We start from the raw sequence: 24,535 nt of genomic DNA on the forward strand, positions 1-24,535 counted from the left end.
TCAACAACACAGTGCTCAAGACAAATGCGCTACACAATAACATCTAAAAGCATTTATTTTCTGGAAAAAAAAATTAAATATGATCATGAGAATAGGCATACTTTAACTACATCAAAAATAAGTTGTCATCAACACAACCTGCAAAGTTTCCACTCACTCAATGCCTAACACCAGGCTTTAACCCAACAGAAAACTGACAAAAGTACAAAAAATATTTCATTGTAAAAGATGAACAAAAACCTTGAACACATACTTGTATAGTAATATATCATTTATGCATTCCAAAGTACTGTTACATACTTCAGCAGTAAAAAAACAAAAAGGTAATTCAAACCCAGCTCGGTTTCAGAGCCCCTGACCAGTCTAGGGGATGAGGAGGCAAACAGAGCTTGGAACACAGTATTCAGAAAAGTTTGACAGCTTAAATTTGTCCATGAATACACTGGAAATGAATCAAAAGGCCTTCAAAAGCATTACAGGTGGCAGTTAAGAAGCCACTGAAAGTTTCTACCTGGCCTTGTAACGCTATAACCAAACTAAAGCACCTAAACATACCAAAGTTAGAAACCTAAACATACCAAAGTTTATAAAATTTTGGTGCCGGTACATCTGTTAAATGTATCGATGTTCCCATATTTTAGCCATTTGCTGCTATTTTTAACTGTCTTGGATATTTAAAAAGTTTTAACTGGAAAGTTGCACATGGTTATTTACAAAATACAACTGTGTTAAGTAAAACGGGTGAACTCAAATAAAACTATTGTGCAACAGAAGACACGAGGAGGAAGAGGTCAGGAGACATACGGTAGGATTTTTCCCAGGGAATTTAATAAGCAACAATCATAATCAGATTAAAATGTTTGTAAAATGTCCATCCTGTTTTTTTTTCATAAAAACAGCTCCACAAAAGAAGCAAAGAGCAACAAACACAAAGGAAAAAAAATAACATGTTTTTTGAGTAAGACCTACATACAATGAGCTTCAAATCATGACTACAAGGTGTTCAAAACCTTCTAGGATGTCAGTGGTGTGTGTGTGTGAGTGTGTGTATGTGTGTATGCATCCTTTATGTGTGTGTTTTACGAAAGGTCCATAATGTGTCCAGGAAAGCTTTAAGAGTCAGAGGAGCATGTGCGTAGGGTTGGGAAGGTTATGAGGAGGAGTCTGGCCCATTCTCTACAGTCTGGATTTCACCTTCACCGGTTTTCTCTTTACCTGAAAGACAAAGTTTGAACTCAGCGTTGGTCTCGGTGATTTAAAAGACCATGTCAACAAAGACAGTTTGCAGGTAAAACAAACTAAATAAAATGTGTTACTTAATAAGCTTTTGAGGAGTTAGTGTATTTCTAAAAGTGGAATCGCAAACTCAGTGTAGTACTGGGGGTTGATTGACACATACAAGACGCAAGAGCTTGTAGCTGTAGTGAGATTCTGTGTTTAGAGACATCCTGGACTAAACCACCTCACTGCCAGTCTGCCTACGTTCTCTCCACTCTGGTGTTCTCCCTGCCTGCCAAAGGGAACTCTACTCCATGTGGACTTCGTATCTCCCTGGCTATTTGTGTTGAACCTGGCTGCACAGCTGGTCTGTCCTTGGGTGAGGGGGTATCTCTCTCTGTCCTTCCTGCCACAGATAACACACCCCGGGCTGGACTCTATCTCAATGTCCCCTTCGCTGCCGGCGACTGTCCCTACAGCTTTCCCTACATCTCTCCCTGTCTCCTCTCCAGGCTCCCTTCCTCACTTTTTCCTTCTCTCTGCTCACAAACGGCCCCCACTGAGAAAAAGGTTGACACTTGAAGGACAGTGGGACTCCTGTGTACCCACAGGATTAAGTTATGTTCATTACCTAATGATTAAAAAGACACAAACTGGGACTAAAAAGTTAAAAGCACCACTCTGAAGCCTTTCCGTCATTTTTCTCTAGTCTATTATTTATCCGCCAATATGGACTACTTTACTTTATGTAGTCCACATTGTGCCTGTCGTGCCTGTTCTTTCATCAGCTCCTTTTTTCACTCTTACCTCTGTAAGTCAATCTGTCTCTTTGTCCCTTCATCATTCTGCGGCTGCTGTTTTGACATCTTGATGTTGATTGACTCTGCAGACGGGTTGGAGTTGGGGTCAGCTGCTCTCTTCCTGCCTCTGCCAGCTCCGCCTCCTGTTGGTGCCGCTGCTCCCTCTTTTTCAGCCGCTACAGGAGCGGCTGCTGTTTTAGGTGGACGGCCACGTCTCTTGACAGGCGACGCTTCTGTCCCGGCATCCGTGGTCACATTTTGACTTGGCTCCTCCTGAAAGACAGTGGCAAAAAGCTCAGTCAAGACAACACAGCTTTAAGCTTGAGTATGTGTAGTTCCACTTCCCATCTGGTTCTCCTTTCCGAACTTACTTTCTTCACCTCGTCATTCTTGATCACTGGGTTCTCGTTGTTTTCCTGCGCTCTGCTCTCTGATGGCTCGGTGGCAACATTGCTGTTACTACAAGACAAATTTAAAAATCCCTCAGTTGAAATATACATTATTCTCTGTTTATGTGAACATGGGAGTGAGTGCTTGATTACCTGTTCTTGTTGATGGTTGAGGAGCTCAGTGGAGAGGAGTTGGTGCTGGTGTTACTGGCTGTGTCTGAGGCTGGGGTGGTCTTGGTGAAGATCCGTCTTCCCGGTACTGTCAGAGGCTTGTTCACAGCTCCCAACACTGGAGCTGTTTTAGGCTGCTTAAAGAAAAGGAAGGAGTGGTGAGGTGTAATGATGGGGCTTCAATATATCACTCAAGTCTATATTAATGCTCTACACGTAGCCCCCTCTCAGACATGATCTTTGTACCTGTATAATACAAATGTTTTCATATGAATATTTGAACAGTCAAAATAAAATGATAAGATATATTTTCCCTTCTTTAGCTTGACATTATAATGTACTCCAGTTTCGCAAATTAATGCTAAAAAGGTGGTGGTGCCATCTTGTATTCCAGCCCTCCACCCACTCTTAAAACAAACCTAATATTCAAGCATTACAAACTCTGATACGGATTGCTCAGCACTCTCCTGACAGTATGATACTGTTTACAGTGGTTATAAAAGCATGAAGTGTTTTGTATTTACCTTTCCAGTGAGCAGCATTTGTCTCATGTCTGCCAACAGATACTCTTTATCATTTTTGAAGTCCTGTTTAAATAAATTACAACAGAAAATTTGATTAGTATGAACTGCTAAACCACAAATATCAACTACAAAGGTCATGATTCTGGCTTTAACCCTCAAAGCGTGTGCCCGTATTCATCCAACACTGAGTGGATTTAAGTTTTGCTTAAGAATTGTTTGAAATGTTCGGTGTTGTGGGGCCACTTCCTCCAGAAGGAGAAGCAAAGGTTGTATTTATGTTTCTTTTGAACAAGACTGAATACATTATGATTACACATATGATTGTGTGTGTGTGTTTGAGTCTGTGTATTGCCTTGTCCTGTATGAGGAAGAACTTGGAAGGTAAGACGGGGTCTTTCGGAGAATCCAGGTGACATGCGGTGCTCTTGTTGGCGATCACGAAGAGAGCGACATCACAGACAATATACAGCTTCTGTAGCCACAACAACACAAGAAACAGGACAATAGTTTGTGCTTCCTTTCTTTTTAGAAATAATACCTACCATAAACATAAAACTCTTCACATTTTCAACAGCCTTCTGACCCTGTATGCTCACATGCATAGCAATTTTCATGTTGGTTCTTTCACTGATTCAGGGTCGTGTTTTATCCCTTTTTTGTTTTAATTTATTCATGAATGAAAACATGTGTTAGTGTGTACCTCATTGGCCTTTGCATCATCAGGACACTGTGCGTCCTTGGTCTGTTTGATGTTCTCTACCATCTTTCTAAGAAAGGCATGACTGTTGTTCTCATTCTTGGTCATCAGCACTTCAAGCATGAACCACAGGCACCTACACAACATAGGCACGCACACAACAACACGTTGTATATCACAGTTGTAATCACTATCACTTGATTATTTGTGCATCTTTATTGTTATCAATCTTATAAAAATAGAAAAATTAGGTTACTTTTTAAAAGATTCTCAGCTGTATTCTGGGAGTCAGAAACAGTGTAGGCCACAAAACCAAAACACAGTATGTCAACACTCACTCTTTGATGTCTTTGAGCTGTTCATATTCGTGTGGTTTTGTGAAGTCTGGGTCATGGGCCAGCAGGTGGATCATATAGGGAACGACATACTCAGGAAGGAGGGAGACAAGTTTTTCTGAGGGGAGACAGAGAATAACTAATTTTAATGTCCATAAGTATGTTTCCATCCAGCCATCCTTATGTGTCTGAATTAATGTGAGCTGAATATGAAACCGTGACATGCCAACAGATTCTGGGTTAAAAAAAGTACTTAAAGAAAGCTTGTCCTAGATATAGTACTTTAAACCTTAGCAAACTTAGCTTAGCAAATTAATGACATACATGTGACTTGAATATAAACTGGTACAATTTCTGTTCCACTGGAGAGATGAGAAATCTATGTGGAGCAATAAGGAGACTAGCCTTCCTCAAAATTATATATGAAATAAATTCAAATGACATACTTCCATCATATTTTCGTTTGTTCGAGGTTTGACTGATGCTCTTTTAATGCAGTTGTTTAATGACCTCTGACTGGAGAATGAGCTTAGCTTAAGTCTTCGCTGGCGTCCAATAAAGACCAAGTTAAAAACTTCAGAGATGTTGTGTTTATGCTCTTTAAAATGAGAACAGTGTGTAATCATGGAGCACCAACCCTGAGCAAGTGGGTTTTGTTTGATGTACTCTCTGCGGACGGAGATGTTTTTGAGGAGGCACTGTCGGGCGTGGGCGCGGCGCTCCTTCACTGGGTCCTTGGCACAAAGGGCGAAGACAGCCAGGTACTCCAGTGGCAGCATCAGTTTGACAAGAGCCAGGTGCAACTTCTGAGCAAAGATCTGACGAACCTGGTAGCACTCATCCTGTAAGCAGGAGGGGAGAAACGTAGTGTTAAAAGAAACTCAAATAATGTAAAGACTAATGTGGATGTTTTCTCCCCATTAGGCCTGGAAAAAAGGATTTAAAGTTGAGACTGACATTGATAACAAGGCCGCAGAGTTGAAATTGTTCAGGTGTGATGATGTCATGGTAACAGGGCTCCTGGGCCAACTTCATTATGGCTCCACCTGCGGCCAGCCTCAACCGAGACATGTCTGATTTACTACAAGAAGGAAGGAAAAAGCAAAGGGAAGAAGGAAAAATTAAAAATTAGAATACATTTATAACTCACAAATCTGTTCCCTAAGTGTTCATTTCAATTTGTAATAAATCAATAAACTTTATGGACACCAGCTTGTTTTTTTCCTAAGGAGCTGTTACCTGTAATATAACTCCTAAAGCGCAATGCTTTAGAATAAATGAAGACTATTGTTAGGGGATATTGTAGTCACACACAGAGGCCTGCATCTAAAGTTCGCCATTTTTGAAATCTCCCACATTAGCTCTAACAGCTCTACTCTGACCCAGCACAGTGACCTTCAACCCGGGAGCTACCTGATCTTCTTCTGCTCTGTGAGGTCTCCCTCGCTGACCAACATGGCTGACAGCAGGCGCAGGGTGGAGTTTGCTGACTTAGATTGGTTGTTCTTCATTCCTAGTAACCAACGCACCAGCAGCTTGATGGCCTGCACCTGTCGAGACAGGAAGAGCATGAATAACTAAATACAGCGGGGCCCCTTCATCTCGTACAATCAATCTTCTTCTTTTAAAAAAAAAAAAAAACACAACCACCACCACCACCACCACACAAATTGGGAACCTTTGTCATCAACACTAGATCATCCATGTGCATTCATTAAGTAAAAACGAATAATCAGATTGGACTAAAGTGAAAGGTGGAATGCAACATGTTTGCATCTTACCTTAGCTAGAACCTCAGGTGAGACTTCCTCATCAGTGGTCCACAGCTTGCCATTTTTGTTTCCCACTGACTGGAGAGACAAAGGGATATAACACACATTACAACAATCCTCTGTTTATTCATGGCTGGGCATATTTGTTAAAGGTTGTAGTTTATAAACTGTCTCCATGACATTGCTATGAAAATACAAATACAATACCAAGTGAGTGATTATATATGCATGTTATCTTGTGTCTACTTTGGAGCAAAGATTGATCTACTCATACTCTGTCATTCATGAGCAAGTCCTTCACGATGAAGTTAGCCACAATGGACTTCATTGGTGAGGCAAACTGATCTGGGGCCAGCATGGAGATGTGGCCCAATGACACAAGGGGAGTGATAAGCTGTTCCGGGACGTCTGCGTTCAGACTACGTGACAGAGGCTGGAGGTGAAACAAAACACAAAAAAATGTCACTGCAATAAATGATGATATACACGGTGGAAAAAGAGGAGACAAGAACATAATGTACAATGCAAGTTGGCATAAATAAAAACATTCAAAAACACTATCTTCCATCTGTAACACAAGTGAGATCTTTGCAGGTTCAGTAAGTTGGGAAATGGTCCCCTACCTCAAAAATTTGTGCCAGTTGCACTTCCTTGTTGTTAAAGATGGCATGGATACAGTGGACAGCCTGCTTGGCCTGGTGAGGTGTGCCCCGCTTAGCTTTCTGATGGAGGATGGGAATCAGGGTCCTGATGGACACAGAAGATATTAAAAGACTTACACAAAGCAGACTCTTAATTCAGTCTACATCTGGACTGGTGTGGACCCAGTTGCTTTCACTGTACAGTTGTCATAGTGAAACACAATTCTCCTCATCTGTAGTTATATAGACAGACTCCTTAATAGATCAAAAAGAAACCTGTAAGTCAAAGTTTGATTAGACACTGCCCTAGAGAGATGTTCAACACAGGCACATTGTATAGTCTCATCATTTGCACATATTCACTTCATCTTCATTTCTCTTACGATCTTATCTGTTGTAACTCCGTCTCGATCTTTTGCCCAGTGTTTCTGAAAATCTGGATGGCTGCCTCTGCCACTTTATCATCCTCCATCTTCAAACACTGGAGCAGAGACTCGTAGGTCTCTGCTGAGTGGAACGCTGTGGGGTGGGTGAACGATAGGACCTAGGAGGAATAAAATAAGGTAGATATAATTTACTCTCTTAAATTTATTCATAAGATCACTTATCCAGAAATATGTAATCCAGCCTTAAAAGACAGTAGCAGTGTTTCTTTTATGTTAAAACCACCCCATTTACTACAAATCATGCACTTTGCAATATGAAAATGAACTTTTGCAGACTTGAAAGCTCCATGCTTGGTCCATGTCATGTACCTTAAGGAGCTCCAGGCCTGAGCGGATGGCTGTATCAGGGGTAACGCCCTCCTCATCATCATCAGCTGTGCCCTCAATGGACTTGTTAAGCAGCTTCACCAGAGCACTAAAACAAAACATTGTAAATTATTACCATCCTTATATTAACCTTATCTAAACCTTTGTTTTCAGACAAAATGAAGCACTTTTAGGTATCCTAGGACAACATAGTAGCAAGAATTAAACATTAAAAAAGCCTGTTACGCTGCGTAACTTAAGCACTGGGAGTCATTCAGTTCGAGTGCTTCCTTTCTCATGGTGTTTTTCCATAAAGCAGAAAGGGTTAAATACGTGCCCTCACTGAGGCTTGCAGTTACACCTCACCCCCACTAGGTGTCTCAGTGAATGAGAAAAGCCTGGAAATGGTATTACACAATAGCACAGACACAGAGTACATGAAGCAATTCATCAGATAGGGGAACACACACTACTGGTTGTCCTGTGTTCCGGTGTGTTGTACAAAAAGCCACTTAAATCTCATGAAACAGGATTTACAATGTAACTTCATGCCTTTCAATTATAATTATTTGGGATTAGAATTTAGCCTTGAACATGTGCAAATATTTTTGATTTGTTGTGAAATTTAGAGAATAAGACCAAACCAAAATACTTGGTGTGTTGAAAGCACTGAGAATTTTTCTGACCTGATGGCCTCAGAGTCGATGTGGACAGGAGCGATGCGCTCCAGCAGGAACTTAACCATCTCCAGGAAGGGGTTGGTGGGCTGTTTGGGGAACGTCAACTTCCGAGTGATCTCCCTCTGCACAAAGCACAAAAAGCAATACAGTTAATACTAACATTCATGGATTTGTGCTTGTATATGTGCATGAGGCTTTTATTCCTACATCTGTGACAACCTTCACGTTTGATCATATCACAGTTTCATATTAATCTAATTAAAATTGAAACACGAGGACGACAGGTACATCCGTTAGTTTCTTATCTCTGTACCGGGTTCATGATTAACACACTTCACCATGAGAGGTGATCTCAACAAGTCTTTTATAATAATTACACGATAGCCGATTAACATTATGAGAATAAAAACAAACTAATGTCATTTTCTATGTGACCACAACATGAAAAATTAACTATTTTCAGTTTGTAACACAATTTCTCTTTCTCTGAGCAACAACATAGTCCCCTGGGATTTAAACCTGCACTGATTAACTTCTGAATTAGGTCAACTGAGCCTAATCATGTTTTTGTGGATGATGTGTATGCAATGTTAACACTTGTGTGTATGTGTTAAAAAGAAAAGATTGGCTGTCAGTCTGTGAGTGAGTGTATACACTAGATAGACAAGTGTTCAGTGTCCTCTCACCACACAGATCTCGGCCTGTTTGCAGGAGCAGGTCGGACTGATGAGCATCTCCAGCTGGACCCTGAGCTTCTCGTCCTCTCCGAGAACCTGGTTGAACTTCTTCATGAAGTCCTGGGCCTTTCCTGCATCTGGCAGGTTCTCTGGAAACACCGAGCAGGGTTAGGATTAAGTGTTAAGATTAAAGTAATGAGGATGCCACTCACATAATTAGGAAGAATTAACCTTTACCAATTTAAAGAAGTGACAGAGTGCGAGAGTTGAAAAGTTGTTTGTGTTAGTGTGTTTCCAACTTACTGGCAATACTCATCAGCTTTCCAAACATGGCTGTGTTATTGGCCTCAGACTACCAAGGGAAAGAGAAAGAAACTAGTCATAGATATGTTGAGACATTTGCTTCAAAAGACATGGAGGAGATGATCAGTTTGGTGTAATTGAGTGAGGTTGTCAGCGCACCACTGGCAGCTTGTGGAGGTCCAGCAGCTCTTTGACGAGGCCTCTGAGCATGTTCTGACACTTCCACATCTCATTCAGAGCCCTGAAAGCAAAGATCAATGACAAAGAAAAACAGGAGAAACAAGTGAGACGTGGCGTTATGCAAGTCTTTATATGTACTTGTTGACCCATTAGTGTCATGTTTGAGTTCATGCTGTTTAAATGAAACTGAGTCGGGTTTTATGCCATAGAGCAGTTTGGTGTTTTATAAAAAATATGATACATTTACAGCAAATATACATTAAAACAAACAGGCCAGTATTTTTGTGTACAACCTAAAATGTGTAGCTGTGTGTGTGTTAAGAAGTGTTGATATTGCAGGTTTACTGACTTGACAGCATTTGTGTCCAGGCAGGCATACAGGTAGTACAGACATTTCATCTTCTCTTCTGTGTCAAGACTGTGAGGCACCATGTACTGGGCGAAGATCTTCTCTACTAATAATCTGTAGAGAGGAGGAGAGAGCTCATAGTGAATTATGTGAAAACAGAGAGAATGAAACAAGTAAAGATTCTACATTAATTTCATTGCACAAATAAACATGACATTTATCAAGATCAATAAAGATTTGCATCCTGTATCACCAATGTTAACTGGTGTACTTCAACGCTTTGTCTCTTTCATACTGGCTGCTCATAGAGGAAGAAGATTTACTACACATCAGATGCAAAGTCCCTGTACTATTGGCTGTTTCTCTAAAAGTTAACGCTGTTTCTAATGGCAACAGCCACAAACTGCATGCTGAACAACACAAACAATCATCCATCTATACATGCAGTTGAGCTGATATGTTCAGTATGACTCACTTGTCATCAATGCTGTTCTGATAGTATATGTGCAGCAGCTTGTCCTTGATCCAGCTGATCTTCTGGGCAGACTCCTTCCCGGCCTCATGGTGCAGACAGTATTTCTTATAAAGCTGAGCCAGGCCCATCATGGCCTCCTTACGCACACGCCACTATAAGAGGAGGGAGAACAGGGAAAAAACAGATCAGGCAGGACAGTATTAAATTACGATGAGGAAAGTCAATTTACTTGTCTTGTTTTATGAAATAAGTAATCTGGTGTTGGGCGGAAATTCCTGTAGTGTTTGTATTCTCAGACAAAAGCAGATTTTAACCTAATGAGAATCTACATGTTAATGTGGGTGAGATGTGATTATGGCCTCAGAAATGTTATTTTCTATGTCTCCAAGGTCCATGACTGATGACAACCAGAATGAAGCAACATAATATTTGTAAACTGCTTTACTACTACCCAAAATGCCATCTGAATCATCTCCTACATGGCTATAATAATATCTGCACCACTCAGCCACCATGTGAGTGCACAGTCGACTCACCCTCTTGTCCAGAGTCCTTTCCCGTACAAAGCCCAACAGCTGATCATTGACCAAGTTGAGGTCTTTCTTTCCGGCGTTAATGATGGTGACAATGACATCATGACGGATGGCTTCCTCTGGGTCATGGGAACGTACCTTCAAATACTCTGAAAGATAAGTAACCACAATATTATTCAGAGAATGATGTGAAAGATAGGACTGAATTAAAGGGGAGAGCAAGTGTCAAGAAGGCACAGTAAGTCAGAAAAACAAAAACACACAAACACACCTGTCAGGTCTCTGGCCAGGTCTGGGTGGTTCATGAGGCAGTGGCTGGCAAATTTTACACACTCTAGCCTCACTGGAACATGGATGTCATTGAACCTGGAGAAAACACATCAGTTACACATCTAATAAATTCAACTGAATTATGCATCATACTTTGAGAAAGTAAGTGAAGGAGCAAGTGAGTGATCGATCAAATGCAGAAAAAGGGTCTCAAAGAAACTAAGCAATTGTTGTACTAGGAATACTACTCTTCATTTACTTGCTCCTTTTGTGAATATACACACTCCCTGCAACTGATTATGAGGGTTACCATGGTTTATCTCAACCAATACTCCATTAAGGAAACATCTTGTTTGGTTGGCTGACAGAATTTTCAGCGTTTCTTCACTGGGATTCTTTCTGTTGTGATTTTCACCACCTTTTTGTCCTCTAAATGATATTGAATTCAGATCTGATTCCAGCGCTGACTTTTATTTTTCAAATCAAAATTTGTGTAATTCACTACACACCATTCACCCCTTAAGATAACTTGAGAAAGATGCCTCGTGAATTAGCAAATCATCTCCAGATATCAAAACTCCACGGGGGGAAATTCCTACTCTGGCTCCATGAGTTTGCCAACCCTTGAAAACTACAATGACGGTGTAAAAATATTTTATATATCTTCAGAAAAATGTAATGTGTATTCAAAAAGATATAATAAAGATATATAGTTATAACATATCTTCTCACTTTTCTTTTAATTTATTGTCCTGTTAGAACTGGCACATCTTTAAGCATCTCTATGTGTTTGTGTGTATATGTGTAACTCACCGTCCCAAGAAGCACTGCCACAGTGGTCTGTTCTGTGAGGCCAGCTCTGAGTCTTTGGCCCCAAACAACTTAGCTAGCAACCGTACAACAGCTAGACGCTCCTCGCCATCATTGCTCTGCAAACACAACAAATAAAATTTGAACAGGTTGAAAATTGGCAAACTGTCAACCGCCTCCATACAGTCTGAGATGAGGTGTTTAGGGCCGTGTGTATGTGTGTGTGTGTGTGTATGTGTATGTGTATGTGTATGTGTGTGTGTGTGTGTGTGTGTGTGTGTGTGTGTGTGTTGTATTTACCTTAAGTTTGAACTCCAACTGTGGCATGACAGAGGTAAGCAGCATAGGGTCGATGGCAAACAGTTCCTGGATAAGGTCAAAGACGTGCTCTGACAGGTCGCTGACAGATGACTTACCCATCACCAAAACCTGATTGAAGAACTGAGGCAAGAAAAAAAAACAAAAAAAAGAGGCAGTATTAGATAAAGACTTAGTTTGAACAAGACACAAGGCAGATACAGAAAGCTGTTCGTGTTGACAGATTCTGAGGACAAGAGCAAGAGAAACAAAAACAAACAGTAAAACTGAGAATAGATAACTGAGACGTGGAGGGAAAATAAAGACAGTGGAGTGCAGGATGCGACTCACGTTTGCGATGCACGTCTCTATGGTCTGGACGGTCCTCTTAAGTAGAGTCTTGGCAAGATCGTACGCTTGCTTGTTCAAATTCTGTTCCAAGGAAGGTTAAAACACTGATTAGTTCGTTCAATTATGCACATTGTACTCTTTCACTCTTTCGCATTCAAAGATGTAAAGAATTTCCAAGTGTTTGTTGCATGACATCAGTGAACAGTGGTTGAAAAATATGCAAGGTTCATTGTTGTCATTTTTCTAAACAGAAAGCTGTGTTTCTTGCTCCAAAAACACACTGTTCAGTCATAAGGGTTCTCAGCTCACGCTAGGTTCCTATTAACAGAGTTGTTGTAACAAGTTGTTGATGTTCTGCCTCACACAAAGTATTATAATATCAAAATGATCTTGTGTGCTGAACACTGGAATTTTATAATCTCATTTTAATCCAGAGTTTTTTGGTTGTTTTGTAATTTTCAAAATACATTTTTGAAAATTAAAAAGACAAATATACAAATATGACCATGAAGATTACTCTAAACAATGCAAAATGAACACAAAGAAATAATATAATTTGTGTATGTGTGTGTGTGTGTGTTATGCTGTAGCTGACCTTGTGTGCAGGGATGAGGTTAATGAGGATGGTATCCAGGAGCTCCTGTGTGACTCCATCTCCCTCCATGATGATAGAACTCATCAGGTCCATCATGTGCATCTGAACCTTCTGGTTATGGCTGTTACTGTGGACAGAGGAACAGAGAGACTGAGACACAGATATTCTGCCCTTGAGCGTTACCTGATGAAACCAGGAAGAACAAAAAGAAAAGAAAAACAAAATGACCAATAAATTAAAAATAAAGAACTGTTTATTGTTTTTTTTTTTTTTTTTATAACCCCGTCCTACACATGGTGTTAAAAACAGTACTAGTGGTAATAGAAAAAGATCATACACACTAGGACTGGCCGATAAAACGTAAAGTAACCGAAAACAACAGTTTTACGCTCTAACTGACCTAATTTTAGTCCTATCAATATCTTTGATAAATTCCATTCCTTCATAAAGGCTGCCACCAAAGTACAAAGAATCTCATGGGTCGACTCTTCCATCAGAGGTTAAGTGATGTAATTAACCACGCAAGTCCCCTATAACACAAAGGTTAGCCCCAAGGTTAGCTACAACTGTGCCCTGGCACTGTAGAGGCACTGTGCCCCCGACCACAGTCTGGAGGCTGAATAAGGTCATTTCAGATGCAGCACTATATTATACAAGCATGTGTTAAAATAATGTAATTCCATGTCGTAAAAGTCTTCATGTTTCATGGTAAGATGTTAAGACATGTTAATATCAGGTTTCAAAAAGGAGAAAGTGACAGTTTCAAGGGCTACCAGAGGGAAGATCTGATAAATAGGGATATTTCAGAATGTAGAAGGAAAATAATGTGAAGGTGCAAGCTATGAAGAGGAAAAGACAAAAAGGACACAGCAGGAGGTATCAGGGGCCTTACTTGATGACAGAGAAGAGTGTTTTGAAAAGCTGGATGAAGATCTCATTGCAGTCCTCCAGTTCAAAGCATATGTTGTATGACTTCACCCATGCCAGGTTCTATGGAGATGCATGAGAAAAATCCACAAAAATTAGATTCTTTCATCAGTGGTCAATAATTCAACAGCATGCTTTCTCTTTGAACTACAATCAATAAAACACAAGGAGGACAAAAACTAATTATTATTTTCATTAGCAATGAATATGCTGATTTTTTCTTTGATTAATTGTTTGGCCTATAAATGTCAAAAACCTGTGAAATAGTGCCAATGACAAATTCACAGAGCCCTAGGTGACGTCTTGAAAGGCGTACACTTTACTTTGATATATGACAAATAAAAGCAGCAAATCCTGCCATTTGAGAAAATGAAACCTGAGAACTTTTAGCAATTAATTGTTTTTTTTGCTTGAAAAATGACTGAAACAATTGATTGATTGTCACAATAGCCTTACTTCCAGCAGGTAGAAGTATCTGTTGAACTGAGGGCTCTTCGTGTCCTCTAGCCCCTTTAGTTGTCTGGTGATGAAGAGGAAAATGTCCTGGAGAAAAGACAGGAAAAAAACTTGAGCATATAAGTTAATTGTTTTTGATGTTGAATATCGGTGATAGCTCAAAAAAGAAAGCTCTTAACACAGCAGATTAGTTCAGAGGAAGCGGTGACAAAGCTGATCTCTCTGGTTTTGTAGGAAACGCTTGTTAGATGTGGATAGCACCTTGACACCGTAATCTTGCTGCAAATTCATTTTGCAAATATGTGTCATGCGTTTAGACCAAAACACTACAATAAAACCAGTTTTAAGCAAATTGAAGATTAATGATTTAGGGAGGCAGTCAGGGCCTTCTTCCCTCACGCATTATGTAAAATTATTTGGGACAGGTGAACGTTAACTTCCAACTAGTTGAACACACTTTTACCTATGAATTAGTACAGACAGTGACTTAGATTAACCAACAACAGCAAAGATTCTGCTCATGTTAGCGTAAATTAACTACAGCTCATAAAATAAAAAAATTCATTTCAACTGGTGTAATCAGCAAATCCTCGAAGCTTGGACTACTTTTGAACACCATTTCTTTGGGGTTAGTGCTTAGTCAGTTCCTAACCTTGAGTTTGTCGTGGGAAGTGTAGGGAGCCTCGGGAGCATAGATCCTGAAGATGTCAGCCAGACAACAGGCCACCAGTAGCCGTACATCTTTATTGGGGTTCCTGAGGAAGAACTCTGAGGCGAGGTGGAGCGCCAGGCCGAGATACTGCTGCTTCTCCTCTTCAGAGTCTTGATCCATGTCCATGTAGGTCTTCACCACCATCTGTCAAACAGAGCGACAAGAAAAGAGATAAAATTAAAATTTGAATTACTAAGGTGAAATGTTTGGCAGCTCTGCCTCATAAAAAATCAAGTTGTCCAGTGTCCTTCGTGTGAAGGAATTCTCTTACTTTTCGGCTTCTTTCCTTATTTTGTAGGCGTCACCAACACTCAAAGAGTTCAGATCATAATGACAACACATTGTTAGACACTGGTTCAATGTCTAGCTTCTTCTTTAGCCATCTTTATATTCCATACTTACAGTAACCTAGGTCTTATAGAGCTTATACAATGTAGGGAGAAGCACAACTTAGTAGCACAGTAGCACTTAGTAAGTATAAGTGAAGAAGGACAAAAAGAAGAACACACGTAACAATGGTTAGATAAGGACATGTGACATCTGGGTTACATATGCCCTGCTGGACAAGACATCTTCAGAAATTGGAGTGGCATTACTCTGATTCACAGGCTGGCTTTGTATTGCTCATCATTTTCTTCTTTGCACCAATTTTATAATAAATACTTCTGTCTGAGACATTTGAACTCCTGGGATCATCTTTCTCTTCAGCTCACAAGATTTCAACCCCACATAGTGTTCTGTAAATTGCCTGTTGAGAAAGAAGTCTTTGTAAAACTGTTGTGGCAAAAGGTTTGGACTGGATCTGGACAACCTCTTTGTCTCTAGCCTGAAATACTGAAATTACTTTAGATTAGGGGTGGGCGATATGGCAAAAATATCATATCACGATTTTTTAAAAATAAAATCACGATTTCGATTTTATCATGATCTTAAATTGGAAAAAGAAAAACAGACAATTTAGACCAAAGAACCTTTCTTAACAGATTTTATTTCAAATAGTCGCAGTTTTGCCTGCATGTGCAAACAACGTAAAGTTTAAGGTAAACAACAACAACAACAGCTCTCAGCATACTGCTTGGGGTGCTTCCTCTTCAGGTGATTAAACAAGTTTGTCGTGTTACCACCCGACGTGCAAACGGTTTCTGTGCCAATTTCGCAAATTACATTTGCTTGCGCTTGATCAGTTGCGGAAAATCCAAACCAATTCCATATAATGGAGGTGGAATTTTTTTTTAGCGACCAACTCCGTTTGGCTTTCAGCCATCGCTCTCAATGTGCTACCGCTACACACACAAACAAGGAGGCGGGTAGGAAAGCGCGTTACTGCCCGTAATTCGCTATGATTGGTCGGTCAGGTTGACGACGTCAATACGTCTGGTGCGTCGGTAAATCAGCATAGAACTGCAATTTATTTACTTTATTTTTTTTTAATTTATTTTATGTGCCCTAGACAATCCCACGATCTCTGCAGTTTGAAAAATCGTCTTCACGTTGTAATCCTTCACGATCCATCGTCATATCGCCCACCCCTACTTTAGATGGAAAATGTCACTTGAAAAAAGGGGAAAAAAAACTATTTTTTAACCCACAGAGGCTCTACTCGCATTGCTGGCTCGCAGGAATTGTAACTGTTAGTTTCTTTTTAATCATTTTGTTTAGCTAAACCCTCCAGAAACATAGCTAGCCTTTTTATAGTGGCCACAGTTGGAATAGCAGGTCATGAGCCCCATTACATGAACATTGTAAAAATAATGGTTGAAAAATCAAAAATTAAGTTGTGACTTTAGTTTATCCCAATTTTAGCCACTAAATCCAATTTAAACAAAATCTCAAACACTTCATCATTATAATATTAACTAGCTCTAGTCAGATAAACAATATTTGCATATTGCAAAAATATTGGGATCGGCACTACTCGCTTTATGTACCAGATACTTCTTTTTCCACTGCAGATAATCCCCTCTCAATGCGGCATCGTTATTATAGCGACGATACAAAAAGCTAAGGTGATGTCATCTTCAACACAATACACCCATTACCAATGGTACTTCAATATGTACCTCTTTTTGGTGTAGCCTCAGCTCATGTGGAACCTGGTGATACCTAACAAAATATCAGGTACTAGGTAATATCCACTACTTTTGTCCGAAGGAAAACCACATCAAATACTAAATAGTTCCATACACCAGCTTTGGCCTATTTTTCCCCCACAAGTCGCAGCTGAACTGTTGCTGCACTCTCACTTGCTGCCAATCAATGTGTTGTTGTTATCGTTTTCTGTGCCTGCCTCCTTCTTCTCTTCAAGTTTGATGTCAGACTAGAACTTACATGGCAATTATACTGCCCTTGTCAGTCCTGGAAGAATCAAATGTACAGTACCAACATTTTCTGTACCTATGCTACTGTGGAAAAACAAGTACCAGAACCTTTTGAGAATTTTCTGCATCAACTTGTCACTGAAGAATCTGTGGCTTTTAGAGGGTTAAATCACCAAAATAAAGGATTTTTAATTAATTCTTTTTTTTTTTTTTTTTTTAAATCAGCCTTTGCCCATTTCAATTATCTCATAGCAAACAAATAATGTTAAAATTATAGGATTTTTTTCCAGTTTAAGCATGAATACTAATATATGAGGAGGTTGTATGCACACCAATCTTATAAAACACCTTAGTTCTTCTGGATAGGAACTAGGACACTGTGCTTTACCCTACCATTTCCTCTACGAAAATGTGTGTGTGTGTGTGTATATGAAACAGAGCAGTGGAGCTCACCGAACAGCCAGGCAGCCAGCTGGGGTGGGGGATGGGCCAACGCTCCAGCAACCTGCAGAGCACCACACTCACTCCTACACACACAGACACACACACTCTCCCTAACCCTCTGCTGGTCTTACCAGAAACAGTCACAGCCCAGCCGGTAAAGACTCTCTACAGAGATGAGCCTTTTGACCTGCAGATTGTGTGTGTGTGTCTCTGAACCCTACATTTATTGCAGTTTATTTGGACAGTATTTTAGCTCTGTCTGAAAATATAAGTGTTTTCAAATATAAGATGTTATCAAATGGCTGATAATGCAAAGACTGGGGCTCTTCAACAGTTGTGCTTTTTCTGCACGCTGTTGGATCGAAATTAAACCACAATTTAACCGTTTAATTCACACAAGCAGCTTTGATAGCATCTAATAAACTGTAAAGCGACAACCATTTCCTTCCACAGGGAGAAGTCAAAAACATGCCCCCTCCCCTCCTTCATGTCTTTCAAACAGGTTAACAAGGACATCAACCCTTCGGCTCTGTTCAAACAGACACTGGAAAAAATGCAGCCCCTCATTCATTTCAATATGGCCAGCACAGTGGAGTGCTGGCACAGCAGGCTAGGGAAAAAAGCAAGACCTGGCTCAAATTTTGCCACAATGCAATGTAGTGTTGTATTTGGCAACGCTGCTTGTGGGCTAATTGAATACATGCAAGCAGGTACTCCTGGCAGATTACTTTGGTTAATACACAGGGCAATTCTCTTGTTTACCACGCAATCATCACCACAGAGGATAAAATTGTTACTGTGATAACTTTCCAGAATTGTAAATTTGTTCCCCTTAATATAAATATCTGGGCAGAGATATGGCACCTGGTACACCTTTAAACTTACTGATCTGTTACTCAAACCTCCTGGATTGTATTTCATTGTTTAGCTGGTAACCAAAGCAATAAACCACACCACCAGAGACACTTGCGCTTTTGAACACAGGGCTGTTTGTTCAGAGCAACATGCAATCATTATAAAAGTATCTAAAATAATATGAAACTAAATTAGATTGTATACACACAGGTCTTAGTCTTAAGGGAATATTTCAACATGTTGTGAAATACCATCATTCGCTAACTTGCCCAGAGTTAGATGAAAAGATTGATACCACTTTCATTTCTGTACAGTAAATATGAAGCTACACCCAGTGGCTTGTTGGCTTGGCATAGCTTAAAAACTGAAAAGAGGGGCAAACAGCTATTCTGGTTCCGTTTAAAAAGTTACAAAATATTTCTACCAGCACCTCATCAGTTCACTAATTAACCAAGAGGGGGTTATGTGGGGCACCATGTCTTGGCTGGGTGGGGGTATTTCCCAAAATACTCAGAGCTAAAGGAACTGTTTTCCCTCTGAGAAATAAATGCGGTTTGAAACAGCCATCTCTACAATATAGTCAGATCAAGCGGATGTTGTGTCCCGATTCTGCATCCTCCCTTCTTTCTCTGAACACAGAGGTTTTCTTTGATAAATCAAAAGAAAACATGACCAGTCTGTGCTGGTAAAAATACTTTGCCACTGGGTAGGCCTAGTTAGCTATTACCCTTTCAACACAATAAACATCCTTATTTGGTCTATTTCACCAACAATGTGAGGTCTGATGATGTTAACAGTTCATATCTGTGTACATGCCTGAAACAATCTTTACAATATCATTATTTGAATTAAGGGCTGGAAATGACTGTTACTCACTGTACACTTCTATCATGATCCAAAACAACTACCTCATTACAATACATGCAGTTCTACAAAACCCAATGTGCACAAACTCATTAAGATAGTTATGCAAAGAGCATTACATTAACCATCTTTATTTACTGAATTATTAAGTGGAAGTAGATGTTCATGTACACAATCATCAGTGATTCTGTATAGTGGTGGGAATCTCTGCCTAGGGACAACAGATGTAAATTAACCACTAGATAAAGCTGGTGCATTTACTTTAATCATGTGCTATCCCTGCAAGAATAAACAATAAAGATAAATTTCGCCTGAGTTCTGACTTGTGGTGTCCAGAATTGATTCAGAGTTGATACTCGATTCACAACTGATTCTTGATTGAATAAATAGAAAGGTGGACACTGCTTCCAGGAACTTATTCCATTGAAATGCAAGATGACACATAACTGGCAGTTAAGTCAACTCGTCTTCAAGAAGGTCATTTTGAAATGAAACCGGCTACAAATTGAGTTATTTTCATCACCTGAACAGTTTCACAAAGTGCAGTAGTGTGTATTGGTTAATCACAAATACTTCACCTTGCTCTTGGTCTGGCTGACTAAGAAAACGTTCCTACAGTGGCCATGATGGGTGCACATTATCAAATGTTATTAAATGTAATTTTTTTCCCAAAGTAAATACATCCTTATTTTTTAGAATTGGTTCAGGAAAACCCCCCAAAATAATCCTTTAACGGGAAAAATGATAGAAACCTTAGATGAGCTACAGGGGAACGATCCCTCTTCCAGGCAGAATGCAATAGATCTTGTGTGTACAGAATACAGCAACATAGTAGATTTATAGTACGGACAACCAGAATGAAAACAATATAAATAGCTTGTAAACACACGTGAGGAACATGATATTGAAATATGTCAAGAAACTTCCAGGTGCAGCAAAACAGACCTGAGCCATATTCAAAAAAGCAGTCTTTAGTGTTTCGACAAAAACATCAATTCAATTTCAGTGAGTAGAGAAAAAGTTGGAATTCATTACAGGATGAGATATCCATTTCTCATTCGTTTATTCTTTAATGCTTAACACAGACTCAGCCTGTTAGTTACACTCTCACAAACACATTGACCTGTCTGTCATAGTGAGGCAGGCCATTGGGAGTACTAGGACAAATCCTGCCACATCCGTGGGCTGGTGGACTGTGAAAAAAAAAAAAAAAAAAAAAAACCTTCTACCGCCTCTGTCTATCTCTCTTTACCAGCTCTCTCTGTGTGCCTATCATCCGGGCACTTAATTGCCATTCTGGCCATTAAAATATTTGCAGCCGAGCACCATATATAGAGCATTGTCTAATTATGAATTTGGTGGTCATCTACCACCACAAACAGAATCTAATTCTGTGGGAGACACTGCATTCTACATGTTGCAGCACACAAAGTGGACAAAGCTCTGTCTAAAAGGAAAGAAAGAGATTAAATGGAGTGTTGCATCTGATGAAAGCCAAGGAAAAGTCAAGGCAAAGTTTTTTGTTAACAACAAAAATGCAAGTCCCAGACTCCATATAACTCTTCCTTAACTTAATGCAAGCAATCCAGGCACAAGGCCAACACAACCGAGGGCAGGGTGAGGCTCATAATGAATGAACAGTCTCTACAAAACAGACCTGTGGTGCGAAGACTATGCTTACAAATACACTGATAACAAAGCAGCTTGGACATATATTCTCATAAACATTAATATTCAAATGTAAGAAAGACCTATTTGTTACATTAATGAAAGCTGTGACAAGCCTGGTGCTATACGTACTCCCTCCGAAATCAAAGTCTTAAAATCTTAAATCCCTTCCACAAAACGATCAGCTACATAACTGCACATGTAATTAGTCCCAGCTTTTCTAACTTTCAAACAACACACCACAGAGATTTAATGTATCTGTAAACATCTACATAAGCAACAACACAGTCAACAACCTGCTATTCAGCACATTTGTCCATCGTGTTAAAACCAAGGGCTGTATACTTTATGGCTACTATGTAACACCATAAATACAGTTCTAGGATGTCAGGAGACAATTTCTGTATTGGTGTAGTAAACAATCTAATGTGATTATGAAGAGTCACAGGATCTCATAAACACAGACAGACACACACCAACTTTGAAACTGCTGTGAGGGTTTGAAGTGCTGTTCGAAGGGGAGGGGTTGGATATCAGCATGCACTCTGAGAAAGTTTAAACCCCTTGTCTGAAGTGGTTATAATCAATACCTCTATAAAAGCAATGATGACAGTGTGAAAACACTGTGAAAGGGGTCACTTGTAGTGATGAACCTACAGAGTATCATCACTGGAATCTACAGCTCTCCTAGCAACTTTACTGCTGTGGTTCACTCTCACTGCTCTTACAGTCTTGTTTTCAGACATAGCAGGCAGCAGCCAGAACCAAACAGAAGACAGTCACAGCTAAAAAGGCCCGATGTAGCCTTAGGAGTTGGTAGAGACCAAAAACAGAGCACAGGAGAGTGAATATTGGACTGTATTTGCCAGAAGCCCAGAAACATGATATTTCTCTGTAACTCATGAATGTGTGAATAAGTAACTGTTAACTGACAAGTTTGCCATGTCAACTTAAATGTGATGATATGTCATTGTGGTATTGACACTTTGTTTCAACTTCCCAAATGGCCAAAAAATAAATTCTGAGTGATAGGGTGATATGGTTGAAATCGATATTGCAGTATTGTACGTATTTCCCCAATACGGAAATATATCGCAGAATGACAAATCTGACAAAATCCAATATAAACTTATTCAACATGTTCACTGAACCGAGTTATGTATTACACAAGACAAAACTCATTAAATACCTAAGACAACAACTTCAAAAACTAAAATTTAGATGGACTGTATTGATCTTGTGACTACTACCCAATCTTACCTTATGGTGAACTTGGGCATGGACGACAGCTTACTCCAAAATTGCAACAAAACTGACAAACAGACCAGTGCCTCTTTGTAGGTTTTGCATTTCCCCACTTTGCTTTTATGAGTTAAGATTCAAATTTGAGGGCATGCACTTATCATATAATGCATATTTTGAACATTTTAATATTGAACATGCTGGTATACTACATTTAGTCCTCCTCTGACTACTTGAGTCCAGTTGATATTCAAAACTGTCAACAAAATCTCAGTTATCTGTTTCCATTAGTGCAGCTGTTTTCTTCAATCTCCCTTAAATATGAGTCACTGTTTTGTTCCCTTACAGTAAAAATAGCTTCAGTGTGTAATGTTTGCTTTTCTTGTGTTCACATTTTGGGATCATCCCATTTTTCCAAGCTTGAGGGGAAGGGTTTGAAAAGTTGGAGCCATCAGCACTTCTGAACAATACTATCTCGTGCTTTGCATCATGTCACACTCAAGCTCAACATATTAATAATACTCTGTGATGAAATGATGAGTGTTGTGGTACAGATTGAGAGGACAGAGGATTGGGAAAACAGCCTGCCATAAGTGAGAGGTCTCTTGTTACTTAATATCCAGTAGTTTGCAAAGTTAGAGGAGTCTTGGCATTGTGCCAGGGGCTGGACATTGATACATGAGGATAGGACTTGCAGCAAAAGTATCTTGGCAGCAAGAAACCCCAACAACATACCTTCAATCGCTTGACCACCTCATCGTTGCTGATTTTGTCCGTAATCTCTTTTACTCCTGGAGGATAGACGATCTTTCCGTCCCCCGCCGGTTTCTGCTGTTGCGGGAACTCCATGCTTGTTGATGTATGATCCACACGGTCTTCTACTGGCCTCTATGGGTCAGAAAACAAAAGTTCAACACAACCATGCTACCGCACTTACCAAAAACCTCGTTTTAACCATCATTCTTATTTGCTAATCATCCATTTTCCCAGTTAAAATTGACAAAACCGTGCGTGTATGTTAAACGATATCCTAGTCCAGAGAACTTTTCAAACAGAAAGCCAACATTAAACCAACACTGTGCATATTATTAGCTTGCATGCTAAAATGCCCCAGCTAAACATCAGCTCCGTATTTCCCGTAAATTTCTCACCAAACACCGTGTAGCTACAGAAACAAGCTAAACTGCTATTTCGGTAACCTTACAGCTTGTTGCTGGAAACCCACTTTAAAAACAGCAGGGGACCCGCCAGTGTGTGGCTACTGTCATACAGGTTATCAAACGAGCTAGCTAGTTGCAGTGCAAACATCATTGGCTAGCGCCTAGCATTTTGCGGGAAGGAAGTCGTGTTAGCAGCGAGTGGCTAATACACGTTAGCCGCTCAAGCTAACTGGTTAGCCTACTTTGCTAGCCTAGGCCGCAAACTACTCAGGTACCCATCACATCTCCAGCTACAGACAATCACAGAGGAAGTGAAGTACCCAATCATCTCTGCCTCAAATAGCTCTGCTCGTGGTCAGTTCCTGTGGTTTCCGACAAATGCAACTACTTTGTGAAGTTTAAAAATGAAGCTTATTTACTTGTTACTGTCTTTTTTCAACTTCAACGCATCGCTCCGTACTGCCGCTAGTTCACAGGCGAAGAAGGGCTGCTGCTACCGTCGCCCTGAGCCCTCCTGTCTCACCACTAACTTGCCCCCACGAAGGATTTTGAACACCCTAACAAATGCAGAATGCATCTGTTTTCAAATATACAACTACGGCTAAAACCCCCAGGATATTTGCCAAGCGATTCCTCGTTAGTATTTACCTCTCAAGTGGGCCGTTTTAATTCATTAGTCTGACACAGGTTGGGTTTAGTTTTCGGCACAAAGCTCTCTGTCCGTTCAGTCAGTGCTGTCTGTGTGAAGGCTGGGTGCAGAGCGCCCCCCTCGGTCCCACAGGAGTACTGCACCACCAAATACATGGCGGGAGTCAGGCAAAAACAGCTCCCTTCAACTTTCTGTTTGTTCACCACAACGTGGGGTTTATTCTTGAATTATCGCCCTGTCACCCCACCATCCCACTACTAATATTAATCATCATCACTATTATCATCACCAGGATTGTAGTAGTTGTTACCAGTGCAAAGTTTTATTTCAAAGGGCTGAACTGATAGTCTTCAGACACTTATTACTCCTAGCTATACTTTTACTCGCATTACTACTTGTTATTACCGCTAATAATACTGTA

At 40.0% G+C, this 24,535-nt stretch overlaps 1 protein-coding gene across 7 annotated transcripts; it reads right to left on the reverse strand.

Annotated features, from left to right (window-relative positions):
• Positions 1-37: 37 nt before the first annotated feature.
• Positions 38-24,218, reverse strand: pds5a (PDS5 cohesin associated factor A). 7 transcript variants are annotated; one of them, XM_056371318.1, is made up of 33 exons: positions 24,114-24,218; positions 23,041-23,193; positions 14,855-15,058; positions 14,203-14,289; positions 13,712-13,809; positions 12,820-12,946; positions 12,225-12,305; positions 11,877-12,017; positions 11,580-11,695; positions 10,768-10,862; positions 10,500-10,645; positions 9,964-10,115; positions 9,489-9,602; positions 9,119-9,200; positions 8,960-9,008; positions 8,666-8,805; positions 7,986-8,101; positions 7,303-7,408; positions 6,931-7,091; positions 6,530-6,653; positions 6,181-6,339; positions 5,916-5,984; positions 5,548-5,684; positions 5,092-5,215; positions 4,772-4,976; positions 4,138-4,252; positions 3,803-3,935; positions 3,455-3,574; positions 3,103-3,165; positions 2,561-2,715; positions 2,390-2,477; positions 2,026-2,291; positions 38-1,215 (listed from the first exon to the last, which is right to left on the reverse strand). In XM_056371318.1, the coding sequence occupies exons 2-33, from the start codon at positions 23,152-23,154 to the stop codon at positions 1,212-1,214; spliced, it is 3,891 nt and encodes a 1,296-aa protein (XP_056227293.1). In that variant the 5' UTR covers positions 23,155-23,193; positions 24,114-24,218; the 3' UTR covers positions 38-1,211. The 7 variants fall into 7 exon arrangements, with proteins under 7 accessions (XP_056227293.1, XP_056227295.1, XP_056227296.1 ...); XM_056371320.1 differs by lacking the exon at positions 24,114-24,218 and adding an exon at positions 23,885-24,023; XM_056371321.1 differs by lacking the exon at positions 24,114-24,218 and adding an exon at positions 23,786-23,802.
• Between the last annotated feature and the right edge of the window lie 317 nt (positions 24,219-24,535).

This window comes from Seriola aureovittata, chromosome 3 (assembly GCF_021018895.1).
Source record: "Seriola aureovittata isolate HTS-2021-v1 ecotype China chromosome 3, ASM2101889v1, whole genome shotgun sequence".
Taxonomy (NCBI): Eukaryota; Metazoa; Chordata; class Actinopteri; order Carangiformes; family Carangidae; genus Seriola; species Seriola aureovittata.